Source organism: Vulpes lagopus, chromosome 1, assembly GCF_018345385.1.
Source record: "Vulpes lagopus strain Blue_001 chromosome 1, ASM1834538v1, whole genome shotgun sequence".
Lineage (NCBI taxonomy): Eukaryota > Metazoa > Chordata > Mammalia > Carnivora > Canidae > Vulpes > Vulpes lagopus.
The window spans coordinates 57,550,281-57,572,272 of NC_054824.1; the positions used below are offsets into that span (position 1 = coordinate 57,550,281).

Here is a 21,992-nt window from a genome sequence, read left to right on the forward strand (position 1 = left end):
TCTGACTGTGTCTCTGCCCCTCTCTCTCTCTCTCTCTCTCTATGAATAAATAAATAAATAATCTTTTAAAATAAATAAATAAAATCACCAACACATCTCCTAAAACTTGAAAACATCACTGATTTTATCTAAAATAAGTTTCCATAAAATGAGGGATTCCGAAAAATAAAGATCACATAAAGTCATATTGCCATTTCTTTAATTAAAAAAACAATTCTTATGGGAACAGTGGAATATCAACAGATTAAAAACAAAATCAGCACTTGGGGCACCTGGGTGGCTCAGCCAGTTAAGCATCCAATTCTTAGTATCCTCTCTCCCAGAGGAACCTGTGTGGTTCAGTCAGTTAAGTGTTAGACTCTTGGTTTCAACTCAGGTCCTGATCTCATAGAACTGGGATCTAGCTACGAGTGGGGCTCTGTATTCAGAGGGAAGTCTGCTTCAGATTCTTTCTCCCTCTCCCACTCCTCTGCCCCCTCTACTCTAACTCTGAAATAAATAAATAAATAAACAAACCTTAAAAAAAAGATTATCTCTCTCCCACCCCTCCCTCTTACAAAAAAAAACACAAAATCTGTATTCTTCTAGAAAAAAGACTATATATATTTAAGAAACATGAAATCACTAAGATGTTTCCAAACTAGCCACATACATCAGATCATCATCTTATTCCCCATATTGCCATTCTTCTTTATTTTTATTTTGTTTAATATTTTATTTATTTATTCATGAGAGAGAGAGAGAGAGAGAGAGAGGCAGGCAGAGGGAGAAGCAGGCTTCATGCAGGGAGCCCGACGTGGGACTCGATCCTGGGTCTCCAGGATCAGGCCCTGGGCTGAAGGCAGTGCTAAACCACTGAGCCACCCGGGCTGCCCGCCATTTTTCTTTAAAAGTAACTTTTTAAAGACTTTAAACACACTTAAAGACTTCATGTCTGCTTAATCATTTAACTCATGGAATACAAAGAATGACAAACGTTTTTAAATGCAAGTTGTCACACTGCTCAATTTAAATATATATATATATATAATGATTTAAATATTTTTCTAAATGAGAAAAACTGCTAGAAGTTTAAGACAAAATAAAGAAAAATATACAAATGATTTCTGCTCACCTGCCAACTTCCTGAAAATATTTAAAGGTTAATAACTTGTTTCCTTGTTCCTTATTATATTAAAAAGTCTGAAACATTTTATCAAACTTTGAGAAGTCTTCAAAAGGGATCAAATTTTAATTTCAATTTAAAAGGATGAAGAATAGCAATTCATTTACCAGCATCTAAGATATCTTCTATGAATATATCCACTTATTTTTTAAGTAAAAAAATCATAATAACATTATGCAATAACTTGTAATATCACTGGTATAAAGCTCCCAAGAAAGTTCTATCAAAGCTCACAAATTAACATCCCTTAAACACAAACTGTCCTAATACTCTTTAAGTACAAAGAATAAAAATATTTGTTTAACTTCTTTTAATCTTATTTCACTGATTATTTCTCTGCTTTTCTTAAGAAAAACTACCTATTACTACATCATTTCTAAAAGAAGTTCTACTAGTGAACCATTAAGGATACGCATTTCAATCTCTATTAAAATGCATAACCATCAGAGGGAGGGGAGGGGAGTTGGGGATATGGGTGAAAAGGAGATAGAGATAGATGAAGAAGTACACTTGTCCAGGGATAAGCACCAGGTGATGTATGAAACTGTTATCTTAGTATATTTTACATCTGAAACTAATAATAATGCTGTATGTTAACTGGAATTAAAATAAAAACTTTAAAAAAAAAATGCATCATCAGAAGTCGAGTCTAAGATGGTGGAAGAGTAGGAGACCTTAGTTTCCTCTGGTTCCAGGAATTCAGCTAGAGAGCTATTAAATCATTCTGAACACCTGCAACTTAACCAGAGAGCTAAGAAAATTATAGCTGCAACTCTACAAATAGAAGAGCTACCACTTTCTGCAAAGTAGAAGGCAAGAGGAAGTGAATCTGAGGCGATATACAGCAGAGATGGGGAGCCTCTGGCAGCTAGCTACCAAAAACTGATATAGCAAGGGAGTGCAAAATCAGAACTTTTAGAAGTCTACTCCAGTGAGGGACATCCCTGCTTGAAAGTACTTAGGTTACAAAATGGGGGCAGAACCCTAGGTAAAACAGTACAGTGTGGTCTCAGGAAGACAGAGTGGGGGCAGGAGTGAATGTGACAGAGTTCCCAGGCATCTGAATGGGGAAGCCAGGGGCAATCAGCCAGCCCAGGAGTGGGCCCTCAGCTCGGGGTTGCCAGCATGACCACTCTCTAAGCAGAGGCCCAGCAAGTGATGAACCAGCGAGACCCCTCCCATCCTCTCTCCCTTCCTGCAGTAGTTCCCACAAGCAAGCCCCAAGAGTCTGCAGGGTTTAGGGACCCAAAAGAGGATCACATGCCTGAAACAGAAAGGCTCAGTCACAGCCAAGTGAGCAACCAATGCACACAGGGACCAGGAATACAGGACTGACTGACTGCTTTTCCCTGACATTGCATTAAGGAGTGAGGTCCCACGCTTTTGGCTCTGGGGCTGGAGATTGATAGGCCATCATTTTCACTCTCATCCTCTAAAGCAGAACAGAGTCTTCAGGGAACAAAAGCCCACTAGAGCAATCTGGAGCAGATTAGTTAGCCTGGCCCCTGGCAAGGGCAGTGCAATTCCACCTGAGCAAAGACACTTGAGAATTAAGACAACAGTCCACTCCTCCAGAAGATCAGACAGGAAATCCAGTCAAAATCAAGTCTACCCAACAACGGAAACTCAAAACTCCAGCACTAGAGGATATAGAATTCATGGGGTTCTCCCCCGACGATTCTTTAGACCTTCAATTTTAATTTTTTTCTCTTTCCTTTTTCAATTTATCAACTCCCTTTTTTTATCTTAATTTTTATTTTTACAGTTATATTCTACATATTCATTATATTTGATTTTATCTTGTATATCTATATATATCAGTTTTTCTTTTTTTAACAATTTTGAGATGCACTTTCTTCTAACAGATCAAAATACACCCAGAATCCAGTATATGGCTCTATTTTCTTCACCTTCTGGCCATATTCACTTTCTTTGTTTTGTTTCATTTTGTTTTTTTCTTTTTTTGCTGCTTCTGTTTTGTTAAGGTCTTTTTTCATTTTCATCTTTACAGTTAGTCTCTCCTTTCAATGTTTTTAATTTTATGTTTGTATACACATTTTTATTTCCTTACAATTTTGAGATGTAGTTTCTTCTAACTAACCAATCAAAATACATTCAGTACAGTGTACTGCTCTCTTCTGTTCACCTATTTGTTTATATACCTTCTTTTGGTTTTTGTCTTTTAATTTTCATTTTTACAAAAATATTCTATCCTTGTATTTATTTTTTTGTACATAAAAGTTTTTCTTTCATTACAATTTTGGGATCTAGTTTTCTAACAAACAGACCAAAATACAAACAGGATCCAGTGTATTGCTCCATCCTGTTCACCTGTTTGATTATACTCTACCCCCTACCCAGTTATGGGTCTCTTCTTATTTGTTTAGTCTGCATTTCTCTGGTGTCATTGTTGCCATTTCAGTATTTTGTTCCCTTGTCCGTCTATTCTTCTCTGGGTAGAATGACATGACAGAAAAACTCACCTCAAAAAAAGAGAAAAAGAGAAAAAGAGGCAGTACTAATTGCCGGGGACTTAATCAGAATGGAAATTAAGTAAGAAGTCAGAACTAGAGTTCAGAATGATGAAAAGAACTAAGATCTAATCAAGTCAAAATCAAAAAGGCTATTAATAAGATGCAATCAAAAGTGGAGCTCTAAAATAAAAAGATAAAAAAATGGAGGCTGTAATTGATAGTATAAGTGAAGCCGAAGAGAAAATTAGTGACCTAGAACACAAAATGATGGAGAATAATGAAGCTGAGGAAAAAGAAAAACACTGGATCACGAAGGGAGAATTTGAGATAAAGTGATACCATAAAGCCAAACAATATTAGGATAATTGAGATCCCAAGAAGACGAAAGAGAGAGGGGGCAGAAACAAATTTTAGCAGAGAACTACCCTAATCTGGAGAAGAAAACAGGCATTCAAGTCCAGGAGGCAGAGAAAACCCCTCCTCAAAATCAACAAAAATAGGTCAACACCTTGACATATAATACTGAAATGTGCAAATCTCATAAACAAAAAGAAAATCCTGAAAGCAGCATGAGACAAGAGGTCTGCACCTAGAAGCATAAAACATTAGACTGGAGGCAGACCGATCCACAGATACCTGGCAGGCCAGAGGACTGGCATGATATACTCAGGGTGCTAAATGAGGAAAATACGCAGCCAAGAATATTTTATCCAGCTAGGATCTTGCTGAAAATAGGAGAGATAAAAATTTTCCAGTACAAATAGAAACTAAAAGAATTTGTGATCATCGAACCAGCCCTAAAGAAATATGAAAAGAGATTCTTTAAATGAAGAGAGAGCACAAAAGTAACAGATACCAGAAAGGAAAAGAGACAATATACAGAAACAGTGATCTGACAGGTAATACAACGGCACTATATTCATACATTTCAGTAACTGTTCTGAATATAAATGGGCTAAATGCCCCAATAAAAAGACATTTTATTTATTTTACTTATTTAAATAAATAAAAAAAAGCAAGACCCATCAAAATGCTATTTGCAAGAGACTTATTTTAGACCCAAAGACACCTCCAGATTTAAAGTGAGGATGTGGAAAGCCATTTATCATGCTAATGGATTTCAAAAGAATGCTGGGGTGGCAATCCTTATTCTCAGTGAAATTAGATTTTAAACAAAAGACTATAATAACAGATGAGGGAGGACATTCTATAGTATTTAAAGGGTCTAGCCAATAAGAAGATTAATGATTATAAATATTTATGCCCCTGACATGGGAGCAGCCAAGTATATAAGCCAATTAATAACAAAATCTTAAAAAACACACACCAAAAATAATACAATAATAGTAGGGTACTTTAACACCTCACTCACTGCAATGGACAGATTATCTAAGCAGAAGATCAACAAGGAAACAAGGGCTTTGAATGACACACTGGACCAGATGGACTTCACACATCTATTCAAAGCATCCCATCCTAAAGCAACAGAATACACATTCTTCTCAAGTGTACATGGAACATTCTCCAGAATAGATCGCATACTAGGTCACAAATCAGGTCTCAACCAGCAACAAAAGACTAGGATCACTACTTGCATATCTTCAGACCACAATGCTTTGAAACAGGAACTCAATCACGGGAGGAAATTTGGAAGAAAACTCAAACACATGGAGGCTAAAGAGCAACTTCCAAAAAAAAAAAAAAATGAATGGGTCAACGTGGAAATTAAGGAAGAATTTTAAAACTTCATGGAAACAAGTGAAAATGAAAGCACAACTGTCCAAAACCTTTGGGATGCAGCAAAGGCAGTCCAAAGAGGGAAATACACAGCAATACATGCATTTTTCAAGAAACAAGAAAGGTCTCAAATACACAACCTAACCTTATACCTAAAAGAGCTGGAGAAAAAAACAGCAAATAAAGCCTAAGTTCAGCTGGAGAAGAGATTTAATAAAGATTACAGCAGAAATCAATAAAATAGAAACCAAAAGAACAGAACAGATCAACAAAACTTGGAGCTGCTTCTTAGAAAGAATTAATAAGATTGATAAACCCCTGGCCAGACTTCTCAAAAAGGTGAGAGAAAGGACCCAAATAAAATCATCAATCAAAGAGGAAAGACCACAACCAACAGCAAAGAAATACAAACAATTATAAGAACATACTATGAGCAACTACATGCCAACAAATTAGGCAATCTGGAAGAAATGGATGCATTCCTAGAGATGTATAAACAACCAAAACTGAAACAGGAAGAAACAGAAAATCTGAACAGACCCATAAATAGCAAGGAAATTGAAGCAGTCATCAAAAATCTCCCAACAAACAAGAGTCCAGGGCTGGATGGTTTCCCAGGGGATTGTACCAAACATTTAAAGAATACCTATTCCTCTGAAGCAGTTTCGAAAAACAGAAATGGGAAACAAAATTTCCAAACTTTTCCTATGAGGCCAGCGTTACCTTGATCCCAAAACTAGACAAAGACCCCACCAAAAAGAAGAATTACAGACCAATATCCCTGATGAACATGGATGCCAAAATTCTCACCAAGATACTAGCCAATAGGATCCAACAGTGCATTCAAAGAATTATTCACCACAACCAAGTGGGATTTATTCTTGGGCTCAAGGGTGGTTCAAAATCTGCCAATCAATGTGATACTCCACATTAGTAAAAGAAAGGACAAGAACCATATGATCCTCTCCTAGACACAGAAAAAGCATTCCACAAAGTACAGCATCCTTTCTTGATTAAAACTCTTCGCAGTGTAGGGATGGAGGGAACATACCTCAATATCATAAGAGCCATATACTAAAAGCAAATTATCGTTCCTAATGGGGAAAAACTCAGAGCTTTTCCCCTAAGGTCAGGAACATGGCACGGATGTCCATTATCACCACTGTTGCTCAACATACTACTAGAAGTTCTAGCCTCAGCAATCAGACAACAAAAAGAAATAAAAGGCATCTGAATTGGTAAAGAGGCTGTCAAACTCTTTCTCTTTGCAGATGACATGATACTCCATGTGGAAAACCCAAAGACTCCACTACCCCAAAATTGCTAGAACTCATACAGGAAGTCAACAAAGTGACAGGATATAAAATCGATGCACAGAGATGAGTTGCATTTCTATACACTAACAATGAGATAGAAGAAAGAGATTAAGGAGTTGGTCCCATTTACAATTACATCAAAAACCATAAGATACCCAGCAATAAACCTAACCAAAGAGGCAAAGCATCGGTACTCAGAAAGCTGTATGACACGCATGAACGAAACCATGGAAGACACAAAGAAATGGAAAAACACTATCCATGCTCATGGATTCGAAGAACAAAATGTTGTTAAAATGTCTATGCTACCTAGAGCAATCTATACATTCAATGCAATCCCTAGCAAAATACCATCAACTTTTTTCACAGAGTTAGAACAAAGAAGTCTAAGATTTGTATGGAACCAGAAAACCCCCCCAAATAGCCAAAGCAGTGCTGAAAACGAAAATCAAAGCTAGTGGCATCACAATTCCAGACTTAAAGCTCTATTACAAAACTATAATCATCAAGACAGTATGGTACTGAACAAAAATGGGGCACAGAGATCATGGAACAGAATAAAGAACCCATAATGGACCCTCAACTCCATGGTCGATTCATCTTTGACAAAGCAGGAAAGAATATCCAATGTAATAACAACCGTCTCTTCAACAAATGGCGTTGGGAAAATTGCACAGCCACGTGCAGAAGAACAAAACTGGACCATTTCCTTACACCGTACACAAAAATAGACTCACAATGGATCAAAGACCTAAATGGAAGACAGGAATCCACCAAAATCCTAGAGGAGAACACAGGCAGCAACCTCTTCAACCTCGGCTGCAGCAACTTCTTGCTAGACACCTCTCCAAAGGCAAGGGAAACAAAGGCAAAATGAACTGTTGGGACCTCATCAAGATAAAAAGCTTTTGCAGAGCAAAGGAAATAGTAGACAAAACCAAAAAGCAACCAGCAGGATGGGAGAAGATATTTGCAAACGACATTTCAGATAAAAGGCTCATATCCAAAAATCTAGAAAGAACTTGTCAAACTCAACACCCAAAGAACAAATAATCCAATCAAGAAATGGGCAGAACATAAACAGACATTTCTCCAAGTAAGACATACAAAGGACCAACGGAGACATGAGAAAAATGCTCCATGTCACCCGGCATCAGAAAAATACAAATCAAAACCACAATGAGATACCACTTCACACCAGTCAGAATGGCTAAAATTAACAAGTCAGGAAATGACAAATGTTGGTGAGATTGCAGAGAAAGGCAACCCTCTTACACTGCTGGTGGGAATGCAAGCTGGTGCACCCACTCTGGAAAACAGTATGCGGGATCATCAAAAAAGTTGAAAAGTTGAAGATGACCCAGCAATTGCACTACTGGATATTTACCCCAAGGATACAAATGTAGTGATCCAAGGGGGCACCTGCACCCCAATGTTTATACCAGCAATGTCCACAACAGCCAAACTATGGAAAGATCCAGATGTCCACTGACGAATGGATAAAGAGAATGTGGGTTTTTAAATATATATATTATGTGTGTGTTTATATATATACACACACACATACACAATCGACTACTACTCAGCCATCAAAATAATGAAATCTTGCCATTTGCAACAACATGGATAGAACTAGAGGGTATTATACTAAGCAAACTAAGTCAATCAAAGAAAGACAATTATCGTATGATCTCACTCATGTGTAATGTAAGAAACAAAACAAAGGATGGGGAAGAGAGGAAAAAACAGAACAAGACAAAATCAGAGAAGGATATAAATCATAAGAGACTCTTAATCATAGGAACAAACTGAGGGCTGCTGGAGGGGAGGGAGGCAGGAGGATGGGGTAACTGGGTGGTCAACATTAAAGAGGGCACATGATGTAATGAGCACTGGGTATGTATTATATAAGACTGATGAATCACTGACCTCTACCACTGAAATCAATAATAAATTATATGTTAATTGAATTTAAATAAAATTCTTTTAAAAATTTAAAAATGCATCACCATCTAGATTTTTCTCATAGAAAGACAGAATAAATATTTGACTTATTCCTCCCACTAAGTACAGTTAAAAACTCTAGATATTACTTACATATTAAAAATAAACATAAAAATATTCTGAAAAGCCAAGAAAAGAAGATAAACCAGCCAAGAGAGTCCAGGTTCCTCAGAACCTGGTTAGTGAGTTCACCAGGTTTTCTTTTTGCCTCATATATTCTAGACTGAGTACTGGAGAAACCAGCTATTGTTATTGCCCACTAGAGGAGAGTAAAAAAGCTCCAAGAAAAGCCTGCTTTCTCTAGAAAGACCAAATAAAGGGTAACCTAGCAAGACAGAAAACTCTTAGCTGATAACCACTCTGCCGTAGTCAAATAACACAGAAAGAAAACAAAACAAAAAAACTGTAGACCCCTCCCCATCCTTGTCAGCCAAAGCCAAGTAGAGAGTGCCTAGACTTCCACCCTCAGAAGGCTGTTATCAAACCCCCAGCTCACCACCACTACCCCATTTTTCCAGCCATGGTGGTGTCAGAGAAGGTTAAGTGGAAAGCCAAGACTGTCCTCCCTACCGGGTGGGAACGAAGCCACTTCTGTCAGTGGAGGACACCAGGCAGTACTATTGAGGCACACCTGTCCTTCCATCAAGAGGGATTCAATGGAGGCTTAGTCAGAGTCAACTCCTATCCTACTCAGCAATAACAAGTGTCAACAGAGACAGAGTGGGGAACTGGACTTAGAGGTAACTCATTTTTCTTTTTTCAGCACAGGTTCTCGCTTTAGTAAAATAAAGTTTAAACGTTAAATGTGTATCAAAGGTCCTCAACCAATATTATATTTTTACTGCTGATACGTCCACCAAGACACAAACACAAATCCTCAGCTTTTAATAACAAGTCCTGAAAAATGTCTGCTTTCTCTTTCTCAGTAACTAAAACAACTTTCTAAAGGCATTTTAGTTGAACCCCCTTATCTTCTTAGAACTACCTTTTCCAGGGACACCTGGGTGGCTCAGTGGTTGAGCATCTTCCTTTGGCTCAGGGTATGATCCCGGGTCCCGAGGTCCAGTCCCGTATCAGGCTTGGAGCCTGCTTCTCTCTCTGCCTATGTCTCTGCCTCTCTAACTCTGTGTCTCTCATGAATAAATAAAATCTTAAAAAAAAAAAAAGATTTACATAAAGAAAAAGACCTACCAAAATTAGTTTAACTCTAAAGAGCTAGATCTTACACAAATTCTAACACATTAAAAGTTTTTTTATTTTCTAGCCTCTTACACACAGTTGGCCCACTTTTAAACAGACTTGATTTGTTCTACCACAACCACCAAGAAAACTACAGATTTGGTTTAGAGTAACTGGCTAATCAAGCTAACTGCCTGTCCCATATTTTTCTCATTTTAGTTACTTTCCTCTTTATTTTTATCCTTCCTTAAAAACCACTAGTTTTTTTTTTACAGAGAAATTTAGAAAGTTCTAACTTATTTACCTATTATTAATATTTGATTTAATAATACCTAGGGGAAAAAATAAACATATTTGTTGACTAACAATTCAGGTGATTTTCTTCTCTGACTTCCCCTTTATGAAATGGGCAGTTCCTAAGCAAAAAACAAAAGCCCAAACAGGACAAAATAATAAATCCCTATGTATCTATATGCAAAGTATAGACACACTCAAAATCTAATTCCTACCAAAAACCTAAACAGGTGGAATTCCTCACATTTACACAGGAAGAAATGCATGTTCCAGAGTAAAACATCTTTAAGGAAGAACACACAGTAAGCATGTGTGTGGATATGGGGGATGAGAGGGTAAGAAGTCAAAGAGAGGTCTATACATCCTGACTCCAAAGGCCATGTTCCTTTCCTAATGCCATGCTATCTTCTTGACATAGCTCCAGTAGAGTAGTTGGCAACCACAACTATCACATTACGCCTACTTTCCCCCCATTTCAAGATTCTTCTCAAAAGCAATGCATTCCTTATCTCCTCTGCACCCTTGTGGGTTTTTCCAGCCAAACAACCTCTGAGATACTAATGTAGAACACTCAAATTAAAGTACCAAATGCCATTTTCCTCCTTCTACTACTCACTTTTTTTCTTTCAAAGCACTCCTAACAAAATTATCATCTTCATTCATTCATTTGTTCACGTTTGTCTGTTTTCCCCGTTTTATTTGAAAATAAACTCATAAAGAAAAGGGACCTTCCTATCTTATCCACCATTGTGTCCGTAGCATATATAAAAAAAATCCTACACAAAGAAAGAACCTCAGTAAATATTTGAACAAATAAATGGCAAACAAAAGAATAAAACAATGGGAAGGCAGGGTATGGGAGGATATGCCATAGTATTGCCACTGATCTTACTAAAACATAACTCAATAGAGTGCCTTGGAAATCTTTTTTTTTTAAGATTTATTTATTAATTTATTTCAGAGAGACAGACAGAAGAGAGTACACACAAACACACACATTTGGGGGGGGGGGGGAGCAGATAAAAAGGGAAAGAATCTCAAGCAGACTATTATTCAATGAACAGGGAGCCCAAAGTGGGGCTATATCTCACAACCCTGAAATTGTGACTTAAGCCGAAACCAAGAGTCAGCTGATTAACCAACGGAACCAGCCAGACACCCTAGAAATCTAATTTATCAGGGATACTGAAGAGTCCCATTATCTAAAAAGAACTGAAATCCCTGCTGTAACTGCTGCAGGAAGAAACATGTGGTTGATGAAAACTACAGGCTTCAAAAACAGCTTACTGAGAAGTTTCCCTTACTTGGTGCTAATGTTGCTGTTAATCTTACTTGCCAGAAAGTAAGTTCTTATTTTACTTATATTTTTTTTTTAAGATTTTATTTATTTATTCATTAGAGAGACAGAGAGCAAGGCCGAGACACAGGCAGAGGGAGAAACAGGCTCCATGCAAGGAGCCCAATGTGGGACTTGGATCACGCCCCGAGCCAAAGGCATACGCCCAACCGCTGAGCCAGGTGTCCCCTTATTTTATTTTACTTATATTTAACATAACTCACTAGCTGGACTACAAAAAATTCTATATAAAAGCATGTATTCCTTGTATTATGCCATCCCTGGGATTTTAATGCTGTTACTACAATGTAAGCTATTCTATTCTCACAGATACATAGTTAAACCCTGTTTTTCAGTACCATTTCCAGGGATGGAGGCAGAAGAACATGAATGAAACTGATTCCATTCTATATGTTACCTACAGATAATTTTGAATGAGCACTGCAAGTTCTGCTTCTTTTCCAAATATCTTATTTGTATTTTCCTTAAGATTTTATTTATTCATGAGAGACAGAAACAGAGACATAGGCAGAGGGAGAAACAGGCTCCCTGAGGGGAGCATGATGTGGAACTCAATCCCAGAACCCTGGGACCATGAACGGAGTCAAAGGCAGACACTCAACCACTGAGCCATCCAGACACCCCTGTATTTGTATGTTTTCTGCATGTCTCCATTCCATCTTTAGTCTTTGAAATGTCCTCACGTCAAATCTCAAGTTTAGTTTTGGAAAAAAGCTTGTTTCCATAAAATTGCATCTTGAGGAAGCAGTCTGAATTTTCTTCTTCAAGGGTTAATTCTAAAAGGTTATCAAAAGAATTTAATTTTGGAATTCTAACATCTTTCAACTATGATGATGCTACTGGAGAATTTCAATGGCTAAGATTCCTATCATTTTGTCTCTAGATTCTTAAAAGCAGAGAATGTTACAAAATGATCACATTTCTCTAATAACCAGCACATACTATATAAAATATATTCCTCACCTAAAAATTGGCTGACATTTGCCTATCACAGAGCTAGCTATCAACTACCAAGTCTGTGGTCTACCAACTATTACCAGAATGACTTTGGGCATAACATATCCCGTCTAACTTTCAAAAATGTCAGAATAAAGTGAGACAATATATGGGAATTAGCAAAGTTTTAACAAATAAAAGGTATTATGTCTATTAACTATTCCTAAAAAGAATAATAAATAAATAAATAATAACTATCCCTTTACTTCCACCATTATCTCATTATACTTTATAGCCTCAACTGTCTCCTCTTTAATAAAACCTTTCCTTCTCGCTAAGATTAACCCATTAAAGCATTCTATCTTCCCTCTGTCTCTAAAAGCCCTGCTACTTGCCTAATATCTTTTAAATAGTCTTAATACCTTTAAATGATACTCAAAATGCTTAGTCCACTGGCTTTAATCTATACTTTCGTCCTTAAGCCCCATTATACATACCATCATAGAAAAACTTCTGTTCAATCAAAGCAGTCCATTTTTTTTACCACAAAACATTTTGTACCTTTGCCAGACATACGGTATACCAATTATTCATCTAACTTCGTATCTTTAAAGACAAACTAAAAAAAAAAAAAAAAACAAACTCAACTGTTACTTTCAACATCTTTTCTCTGAAAAATTATTTTTTCCAAGACCCTTCAGCACCCATCGTCTTTACCTCACATTTGACATTCAGCCAATAAAGCACTGCAAGTTATCCTTCTGTTTTCATGCTGCTATCTCCCCCAAAAATAAGCTGTGGGAAACTCTCTCACCACACCCCAAAATAGTTCATAGTCAATTATTAAGCAACTGTTTAATAAAGGAATGTTTGTTTCATCTCAATTACAAAGACCCCAAAAAGTACCATGTATCAAGTCACAACACTGATGCTGAATCTCAAAGTTTACCATAACAAATAAATCAGACACTTGATTCTCTCTACTGTAGTCCAAATCATTGAAGTTGAGAATGTGGAAAGATCTGATAAACTAGCAAGTTTCTTCCCAACTTTGGCTCAATTCTTAAACATTACAGACCCATGAGGAAAGAGTAGACTATTCAATATTTTTTTACATGGAAAAAAATGTAATTACTGCCTAAATATAACTGTACAAAAAATAAAGGATGGAAGACTTACGCTGAAAACTCAAAACTTTAAAATGAATAGAAACACAGAAGAGTATCTTTAAGTCCTCCCTGCTCTGAAGTTATACTTAGACAAGCCAGAAAAAGCACTGAAGGACAAGAAAAGACACATAAGCAGAAGACAAAGGAATATAAAGTTCACAATATTCACAATAAGAAGTACTACAATGAGAGTGAGCAAGAACTCAATGGAAAAGTGGAGAGAAAGATCTGAACAAGCTAGACACAGGAAAAGAAATTTAAATGGCCAATAAATGTGAAAAGATGCCTAACTTCCCTATATCACAAAAACGAAACACTGAAATGTGTATCTCTCTCTGTGTGTCTATGAATAAATAAATAAAATCTAAAGAAAGAAAGAAAGAAAGAAAGGAAAGAAAGAAAGAAAGAAAGAAAGAAAGAAAGAAAGAAAGAAAGAAAGAAAGAAAGAAAGAAAGAAAACCATAAAATGGAGTCCTATGACAGGTCATCTCACTACTGGGACAATACATCAGAACACAATTAAGAGAACTATATAAATACTTAGATTTCAACTTATTTTTTTAAAGATTTTATTTATTTATTCATGAGAATACACACAGACGAGAGAGAGAGAAAGAGAGAGAGAGAGGCAGAGACATAGACAGAGGGAGAAGCAGGCTCCATGCAGGGAGCCCGAGGTGGAACTCGATCCCGGGTCTCCAGGATCACGCCCTGGGCTGAAGGCAGCACTAAACTGCTGAGCCACCCCACCCAGGCTGCCCTCAACTTATTTTTCTATTACTTCAATATATTATCTTGAAAACCCATTTTCCTTTAAAAAAAAGAGAGAGAGAGAGAGAGAGAGAAAGAGATAAATAAGAGGTCAATGCCATGGCTTACTATATACTGACTACTAATATATCATTTTAAGGATAAGAACAAAGAAATTATGTGGTTTGGCCTATATGATAACACCAAGAAAAGGACAAAGCTGGAACTTGTCTGTATTTTAATCCATATATTCTATTCCAATTTCCAACACTACATTTTAGGTTATAAAAAATAAATTTATAAAACAAAAAATTAAAAAAGTGATCTTCTAAAAGTTCAAGTCCCTATTACAGCTTTTCTCAGTTGTTCCAAGAGATAAAATAGCTAACGTGTAGTTAGTTTACTTTATCTGAAAACAATTAACAATACAGCATGAGTTCATAGAGGTAACACCACAATTAAAAACAATCAAATTTATTCAGGGAACAAATATTTACTAAATATCCATATTGTGCAAGTGGGTATTACCTATGTAAAATGAACAAACAAATGAGACACATTCTAGTCTTCACAGAACTTATTATCATAATCTAATGAGACTACTGATACAGCTAGGTATAACAAAACTAATATAGAAAACAAGACAGGGATCCCTGGGTGGCGCAGCGGTTTGGCGCCTGCCTTTGGCCCAGGGCGCGATCCTGGAGACCCGGGATCGAGTCCCACGTCGGGCTCCTGGTGCATGGAGCCTGCTTCTCCCTCTGCCTGTGTCTCTGCCTCTCTCTCTCTCTCTGTGACTATCATAAATGAATAAAAATTGAAAGAAAATTTAAAAAAAAAAAAAAAAGAAAAAAAAGAAAACAAGACAATTTTAAATGAGGTATAAAGATACTCTTACTTTTTTTTTCCTTTTCTAAACTACTGAATTCTGTTTGCAAATGATTTAAGAATCTTGATTGTTTTCTGGCAGCGATGACTATAATATTTACTAAAGAAGAAATGTTTGGTGGTTAAAGAGTAGACTGTTACTTTGATAAATGCCTGCTGAAATGCTGAAACTTAATAGGATTCTAAGATATTTGCAGAAGGGCTGCAAAAGTAACAGTATACAATTAGACTTGAGTCAACTCTCCTAGATCTCAGTTCAGATTCTAATCTTCTTAGCTAGCCAACACTGGGTAAACCACGTAAACTCTCATCCGTATGTCCCCGTATTTAAAATGGAATTATCATCCGCACTACTTACAAGACCTATAGGCTCAAATGAGGATGTACACAGCAAAACTACTTTGTAAATTAAAGAGTACTACCCAAATGCAAAGTATTATTTATTTTTTTTTAAAAAGATAGGTAGATACATACGTACACATATAAACACATGTGTACACAGGTATACACCATGCTATTATCCATCAGGACACCAAGCAAACGTAGAATAAAAAATTTAACTTCAACATTTTAGTTTTTAAAATACAAGTATTTCTGGGATGCCTGGGTGGCTTAGCGGTTGAGCGTCTGCCTTCAGCTCAGGGTGTGATCCCAGTCCTGAGGTCGAGTCCCACATCAGGCTCCCTTCATGGAGCCTGCTTCTCCCTCTGCCTATGTGTCTCTGCCTGTCTCTGTGTATCTCTCATGAATAAAATAATAAAATAAAATCTTTAAAAAAAGAATACAAGTATTTCTTAAAGATCAAATCCTATGAAGCAACAGTTAGAAATTTAAGTGAAGGAGAGTACTTACCTTAACAAAATTATCAGGAAACATTCCTCTTCTCCCATTTAGCTCCCCTTCTAGCCATCCTTCCTCCTGTAGTTTTTTCACATTCCTGATTATTTCACCAACCCGAATAGTTAATTCATCATCATGTACAGCATCGTAGTCATACTCCACAATATAGTCAACTAAAAAAAAGAAAAGAAATGTCTAAAACTTAATTCACAAAATACAATAACCATATTAATAAGCTTAAAACTAAGGAACCTATTTAACAATAATAATATTACAAAGACATTATCAAGGCTTCTATGATTTTAAATATTTGGCTACATTTGCAAACCTCTTGATTGCCTTAGTACAAAGCACAGTATAAATTTTAAGCAGAAGCCTCAATGCACTATATAATTCATGTCATAAGTTGTTCCTATGGCCAGATGTATATATTGTTTATGATAGACAATCTCTATAGTGGTCCCTATGATCTCCATCTCTTGAGATTCATGACCTTGTGCAATAACCTCTCCTTGACAGCAGACATGACTTCCAACCAACAGAATATGACAAAGATGATAGACTGTATATGATTACACAAGATTATAATGTCCATCTTGCTGGGAAACTCTCATACTTGCTAGCTTTGAAGATGCACGCTGCTTCGCTATGAGCTGGCTTATCAAGAAACTGATGAAGGTCTCTGGCTGACAGCCAGCAAAAACCTGAGGGCATCAATCCAACAGCCCACAGAGAACTAAATGATGCCAACAACCATGTAAGCTTGGAAGCAGATCCTGCCCCGGTTAAGAACCTTGACTGCAGGCTTGCAGAGTACCCAGCTAGTCACACACAGACTTAATGAATCACAAAACCTATGAGATAATAAAATGTGTGTTGTTTTAAGCTGCTAAGTTTATGGCAATATTGTTACTACACAACAGAAAATGAATACACTCTGAAGTAAACATTTTAATAAGGATCCATTTTACTGCCTTTAAGTACAGAATTTTAGATTATAGGACATCATATCTGCATACTATTAATACTTTATAGGGCTCAGTACAAAAGCAATAACAGATTTCCTACTCAAGACAGCAGACTAGCCATACCTCCATTCATCTTTTCTTCCTCCTCTAAGACTGATTTTTTAAAAAGAACACACACACACACACACACACACACACACACAGAGCTACGAGAAAAAAGAAAAGGGAAAAGGATTATAGGCAGACATTGTTGGTTGCCAAACCAACAGCCATTCCTACACTGACTCCCACCCTCCTTCCTTTCTTATTGAACCTTGATTTTGTTTTTGTTTTTGTTTTTTTGAGTCTTTGTACTTTTACAAATGAGGCTTCCCCCGGTCCCAGAGGGTTAAATCCTTACTAGTCCAGGCCAGGATTTTGTAAATACTAATGTACAATCAAGTCATCTTGTTGCATCTTGCTTAAATGTGGACTCTGAAAAAGCCCTGGATATCTAATGCTGCTGGTCAAAGAGGCAAATGTCTAAAGAGACTTTATTTACTAAAGAGACTTTATTTACTAAAGATAATTTATTTATAGTAATTTCATATACATAAACACATGTGCATGCACACATACATGCAAAGACTGGTTTTCAAATACACATGTGATAGATGGATTCTAACCAATAAGATATGAGCAGGGGTTTGGGGACAGTTTTACCCAACCTTAAAAACAATACACAAGGAAAAAATGTCCTCCTGCAGACTTTGGATGTTCCTCAGTGAGAATGTAATGCCCAAAGCTGCTATAACTACTTAAGACAAAGAGAGAGAGAGAGAGAGAGAGAGAGAGAGAGAGAGAGAGAGAAATTGATTGTCTCAATCCCTTAAGACAAGAAAAAGATTAGGATGAAAAAGAAGATGAAAATGACCTAGATGTTCGCTAGATTCATCAAACTGATCAAATTAACTAACCCTGAGCTACATTACCTTTAGTTTTCTTGTTACAAAAGTAGTTTTCTCTCAACTTTTAGATTTATGTATTTATTTTAGAGAGAGAGTCTAGAAAAAGCGAGGGTCAGAGGGAGAGGGAGAGAGAATGTGAAGCTGACTCCACGCTGAGCACAGAGCCCAACTCAGGGCTTGTGAGATCACAACATGAGCTAAAACCAACAGTCAGACACTTAACCAACTGTGCCAGCCAGGGGCCCCAGTTTTTTCTTAACTTTTAAGTAAATTTTAGATAGGATGTCTATTTGTAGCTGAAAACATCCCAATTGGAGAAGAAAACCAAAGAAATTTTTCAAGTTCATGAAAATGAATCTATAATTAATAAAGCCAGGAATAGAAAGCCCAGAGAATTTCAAGAAACTGCAACTGAGATACCAAATTACTCTGCAGAATCCTATAAAAGCTAGAAATTCAGAAAAGAGGCCTTTTGAGAAATGCAAAACTTAAAATAGGGGAATTATCTCTACTTGGAAGAGCTAACACTATCAAGCACAATAGCTCTAAGACAATAAGGTTAAGCAGGCAGGCATTTTTCTCTGAAAGCCAAAAACTAAAAAGTTAATCCTCACCCTCCACGCCCCCCTCCCCACCACAGAGTTTGAGGAAACTAGTATAGCTCCTACGGATGAGTGATGGTTTCTTAGAGAAATGACTACTGATTTCCGGAACTTAGAGGTCCCCACAGCAATGAGCAGCTCCCCTTCTGATAACTGTAAAATAAAATGCTAACTCCTACCTACCTAGTATCCCCAGCTTATTATTTTTATTTATTCATAAATATGAACAAACTATAGTTAATCATGAAAAGCCATAATAAAATAAAAAAATTACTCCTGGATGAAACATACACCCACTTACCCCCTTCAACCCTTCACAACAATTTAGTCCTAAAGCCATTAGGTGTAGAAGAACACAGTGGGGAAAATGGGGGGAAGGAAGGGGAGGGGGAGTGGGAAGAGTCTGCTGTGAGAAGTCAGAGAGCAAGAAGAGTAAAACAGGTATCCAAAACTGGGGTGGGGGTAGAGGGAGAAGAAGTCAAGCTATTAGAGCCACAGTACAATAAGGAGAGCATTCACAAATGGAGGTTTCCCTGGTACAGCATATCACCACTCTAAGGCAAGGTGATGAGGGCATCTATGTAGAGGGAACCTGACACGGTGTATTAGAACCCAAGCACAGTGGAGAGGGCACCCAAGCTGAGGGGTAGCTTGTAAGGGATATCAAAAGCCAAATGGTGTTGGAAGTAGGTGGCAGATTTCCACTCAGAGATTCAATACTGTGATACTTAATGAAAAGTACCACCAGGAACTTACGGGTTTGAATACATATGTACACACATAAAACACAAATACACACCCCAGCTTTGTCCACTGAAAGGGCCTGAAAACAGCCAACAGTCCAATGGCAATGAGCAAATCTAATGCTGAGATCTTAAAAACATCACTTTCTACTAAAAAGAACTAGGAATCCTTGGAAAGACAGGCAATTCCACCATTAAGGCAGGAAAAAGTACAAGATAAGCTTGGGATGCAGCACTGTGCCACAAAGCAAAGAAGTTAAAAAAAAGATAAGGCTAATGCCAAAGGACAGAAAGAAGTGGTATCAAAAGGGCTCCTACTACTGGCTAAATCAGGGCAATTTGAGCATCAAAATAAACAATGATGGTAACAATATATCGCATTGAATAAAGTAAGAAACCATGAGCCCATGCATTTATAAACAAATGTTAATTTTTTAATTCTATGGTTGGATTGTGATTAAGTATAAAATCATGGTTTGTAGAAAATACACACTAAAATATTCAGGAACAAGGCATCAGTTAGGAAAAATGTCTTTGTACTATACTTATTTCTACAACTTGCCATTTCAAAACAAAAATTTTAAACATGTAAAAATTTGTATCCTCAAGAGATACAACCAAGTTCATAAAATCAGAATGCTATTTTAAAAAATCAGAAAATTTTAAAAAAATTAGAAATTTGTATCTTTCAGGCGTACCTGAGTGGCTCAGTCAGCTGATCTGCCTTCAGTTCAGGTTGTGATCCCAGAGCAGGGAGCCTGCCTCTCCCTCTGCTTCCCTCTCTGTCTTTCATGAATAAATAAATAAAATATTTAAAAAAAGAAAAAGAAATCTGTGTCTTCCAACATGTCTCATTAACTTTTTTTCTTATGGAGACGTGGAGACAAATCCAAGAAAGTTTTCCAGAAAAGATAAAGCAAAAAAAATATAAAAGACAGATAATCAATCCAGACAATTCAACATCCAATTAACAGTTCTAGGAAAAAAAGAAAATAAAGAACTGACAATGAAATAATACACGAAAATACTCCAAAGCTAAAAGAAACAAACCTTCAAAGAGATCTGCGAACTTCCAGTACAATAACAAAAAAGTACTCACATCTAGATGAAATTTCATAACAAAAATAAATATATCCTAGATAACTCTCTGAAAAGAAAGACACTTCAACTACAAAAGAATGAGAGTCATCATCAGAAGACTTCTCATGCAGGATACCATATTCTACGGGAAAAATAAAAAGACAAGGCCACTTAAGTATTAAAGGAAAATGAATTCCACACTCAGCCAAATCAGCAGGCAAGTATAGGGTGTAACATTTTTATACTGGCAAGGAAAAGGAAATTAACTCCTACATATGACCTTACATGTTATCCAGTAAAATAAAAAATATTTAACAAAGAGAGGAAGACATGAAATCCAAGAAACAGTAAAGCCAATCTCGGAGAGTAAGATGGCAACTGTGCAATAGATCTAAGAACAGTCTTAGACTAAGCAGGAGACCAAAAGTTCTAGTAGGTATTTGGGGGCAAGGAGGAAGGAGGAATAGACTGCATATTAATTAACTTTAGATTTTAAAAGCTGATCATGCATGTGGTAATCACTAAAATAATAAGTATAAAATGCCAAACAAAAAATATTGGACTTGCAGTTTCAGCTCCAATGTGTGAAAAAACTTGCAAGTTGTCGCTCCCATCGCTACAACAAGAAAAAAGCTAAACAAACTGAAAGTCAATGACTTTTCCTGGACTCATCAGAGAATTGAGGACACAAGGCAAACTGCCAGCTCAAGATATGGAGGAGACAGACATATTCAGGAAATCAAAACCAAGAACTATTAGATCACCTCAAATACAAACAATGGAACCATAAACTGATAAGAACATTATTATTAATTTCCCAGGGCTGTCATAACAATCACAAACCAGGTGACTTAAAACAATAAAACTTTATTCTTTCACATTTATAGCTCTGGAGGCCAGAGTATAAAATCAAAGTATCAGCAGGGTTGGCTCTTTCTAAGACGTTGAGAAAGAACTGCTTCACACTCTGCTTTGGCTTCTGGAGGCTGCCAGAAATCTCTGGCATTCCTTAGCTTGCATAATTCCAATCTCTGCCTCCACGTGCACATGACCTTGCCCTTTTGTGTGTCTCAAATCTCTCTCCCCTTACTCTTGATAAGAATACCACTCGCTGGATTTGTGGTCAGTCTTAAAACCAGGGTAATATTATCTTAAGATCCTTAGTTACAGCTGCAAAGACTTCATTTCCAAATAACATCACATTCATCTGTACCAAGGCTTAGAACTTGGACAGACCATTTTGGGGCCAGAAAAGTTAATCCACTGTTAACACCTAAATGGTAATTTTGATGAACTACTACAGGCTGAACATGGAATAGCATCACAGTAGGAAACTTCTGGCAACCATAGTCTTAGGGGAGTCACCCATTTTCATGGATTTTACCTCCAGGAACCCCACCAGATTCTCTGAGTTTATGAACCCATAAAAATCTCCTGCGCTTTTGACAAGGAGGAAAGTAAACTAAGTCACTGTAAAGTAATCAGAAACCAGTCCCACAACACAAACCCACTAGAAGTTTGAGATTTAATTATAACATTATAG

General features: G+C 36.9%; 1 protein-coding gene across 1 annotated transcript in view; it reads right to left on the reverse strand.

Moving 5' to 3' along the window:
• The window catches only part of LOC121488001 (CD2 associated protein), a 140,121-nt gene that overhangs the window by 91,128 nt on the left and 27,001 nt on the right, over positions 1-21,992 (reverse strand). The window contains exon 2 of the mRNA XM_041750193.1: positions 16,122-16,282. Coding sequence (XP_041606127.1) covers positions 16,122-16,282 — 161 coding nt within the window. The remainder of the gene's footprint in view (positions 1-16,121; positions 16,283-21,992) is intronic.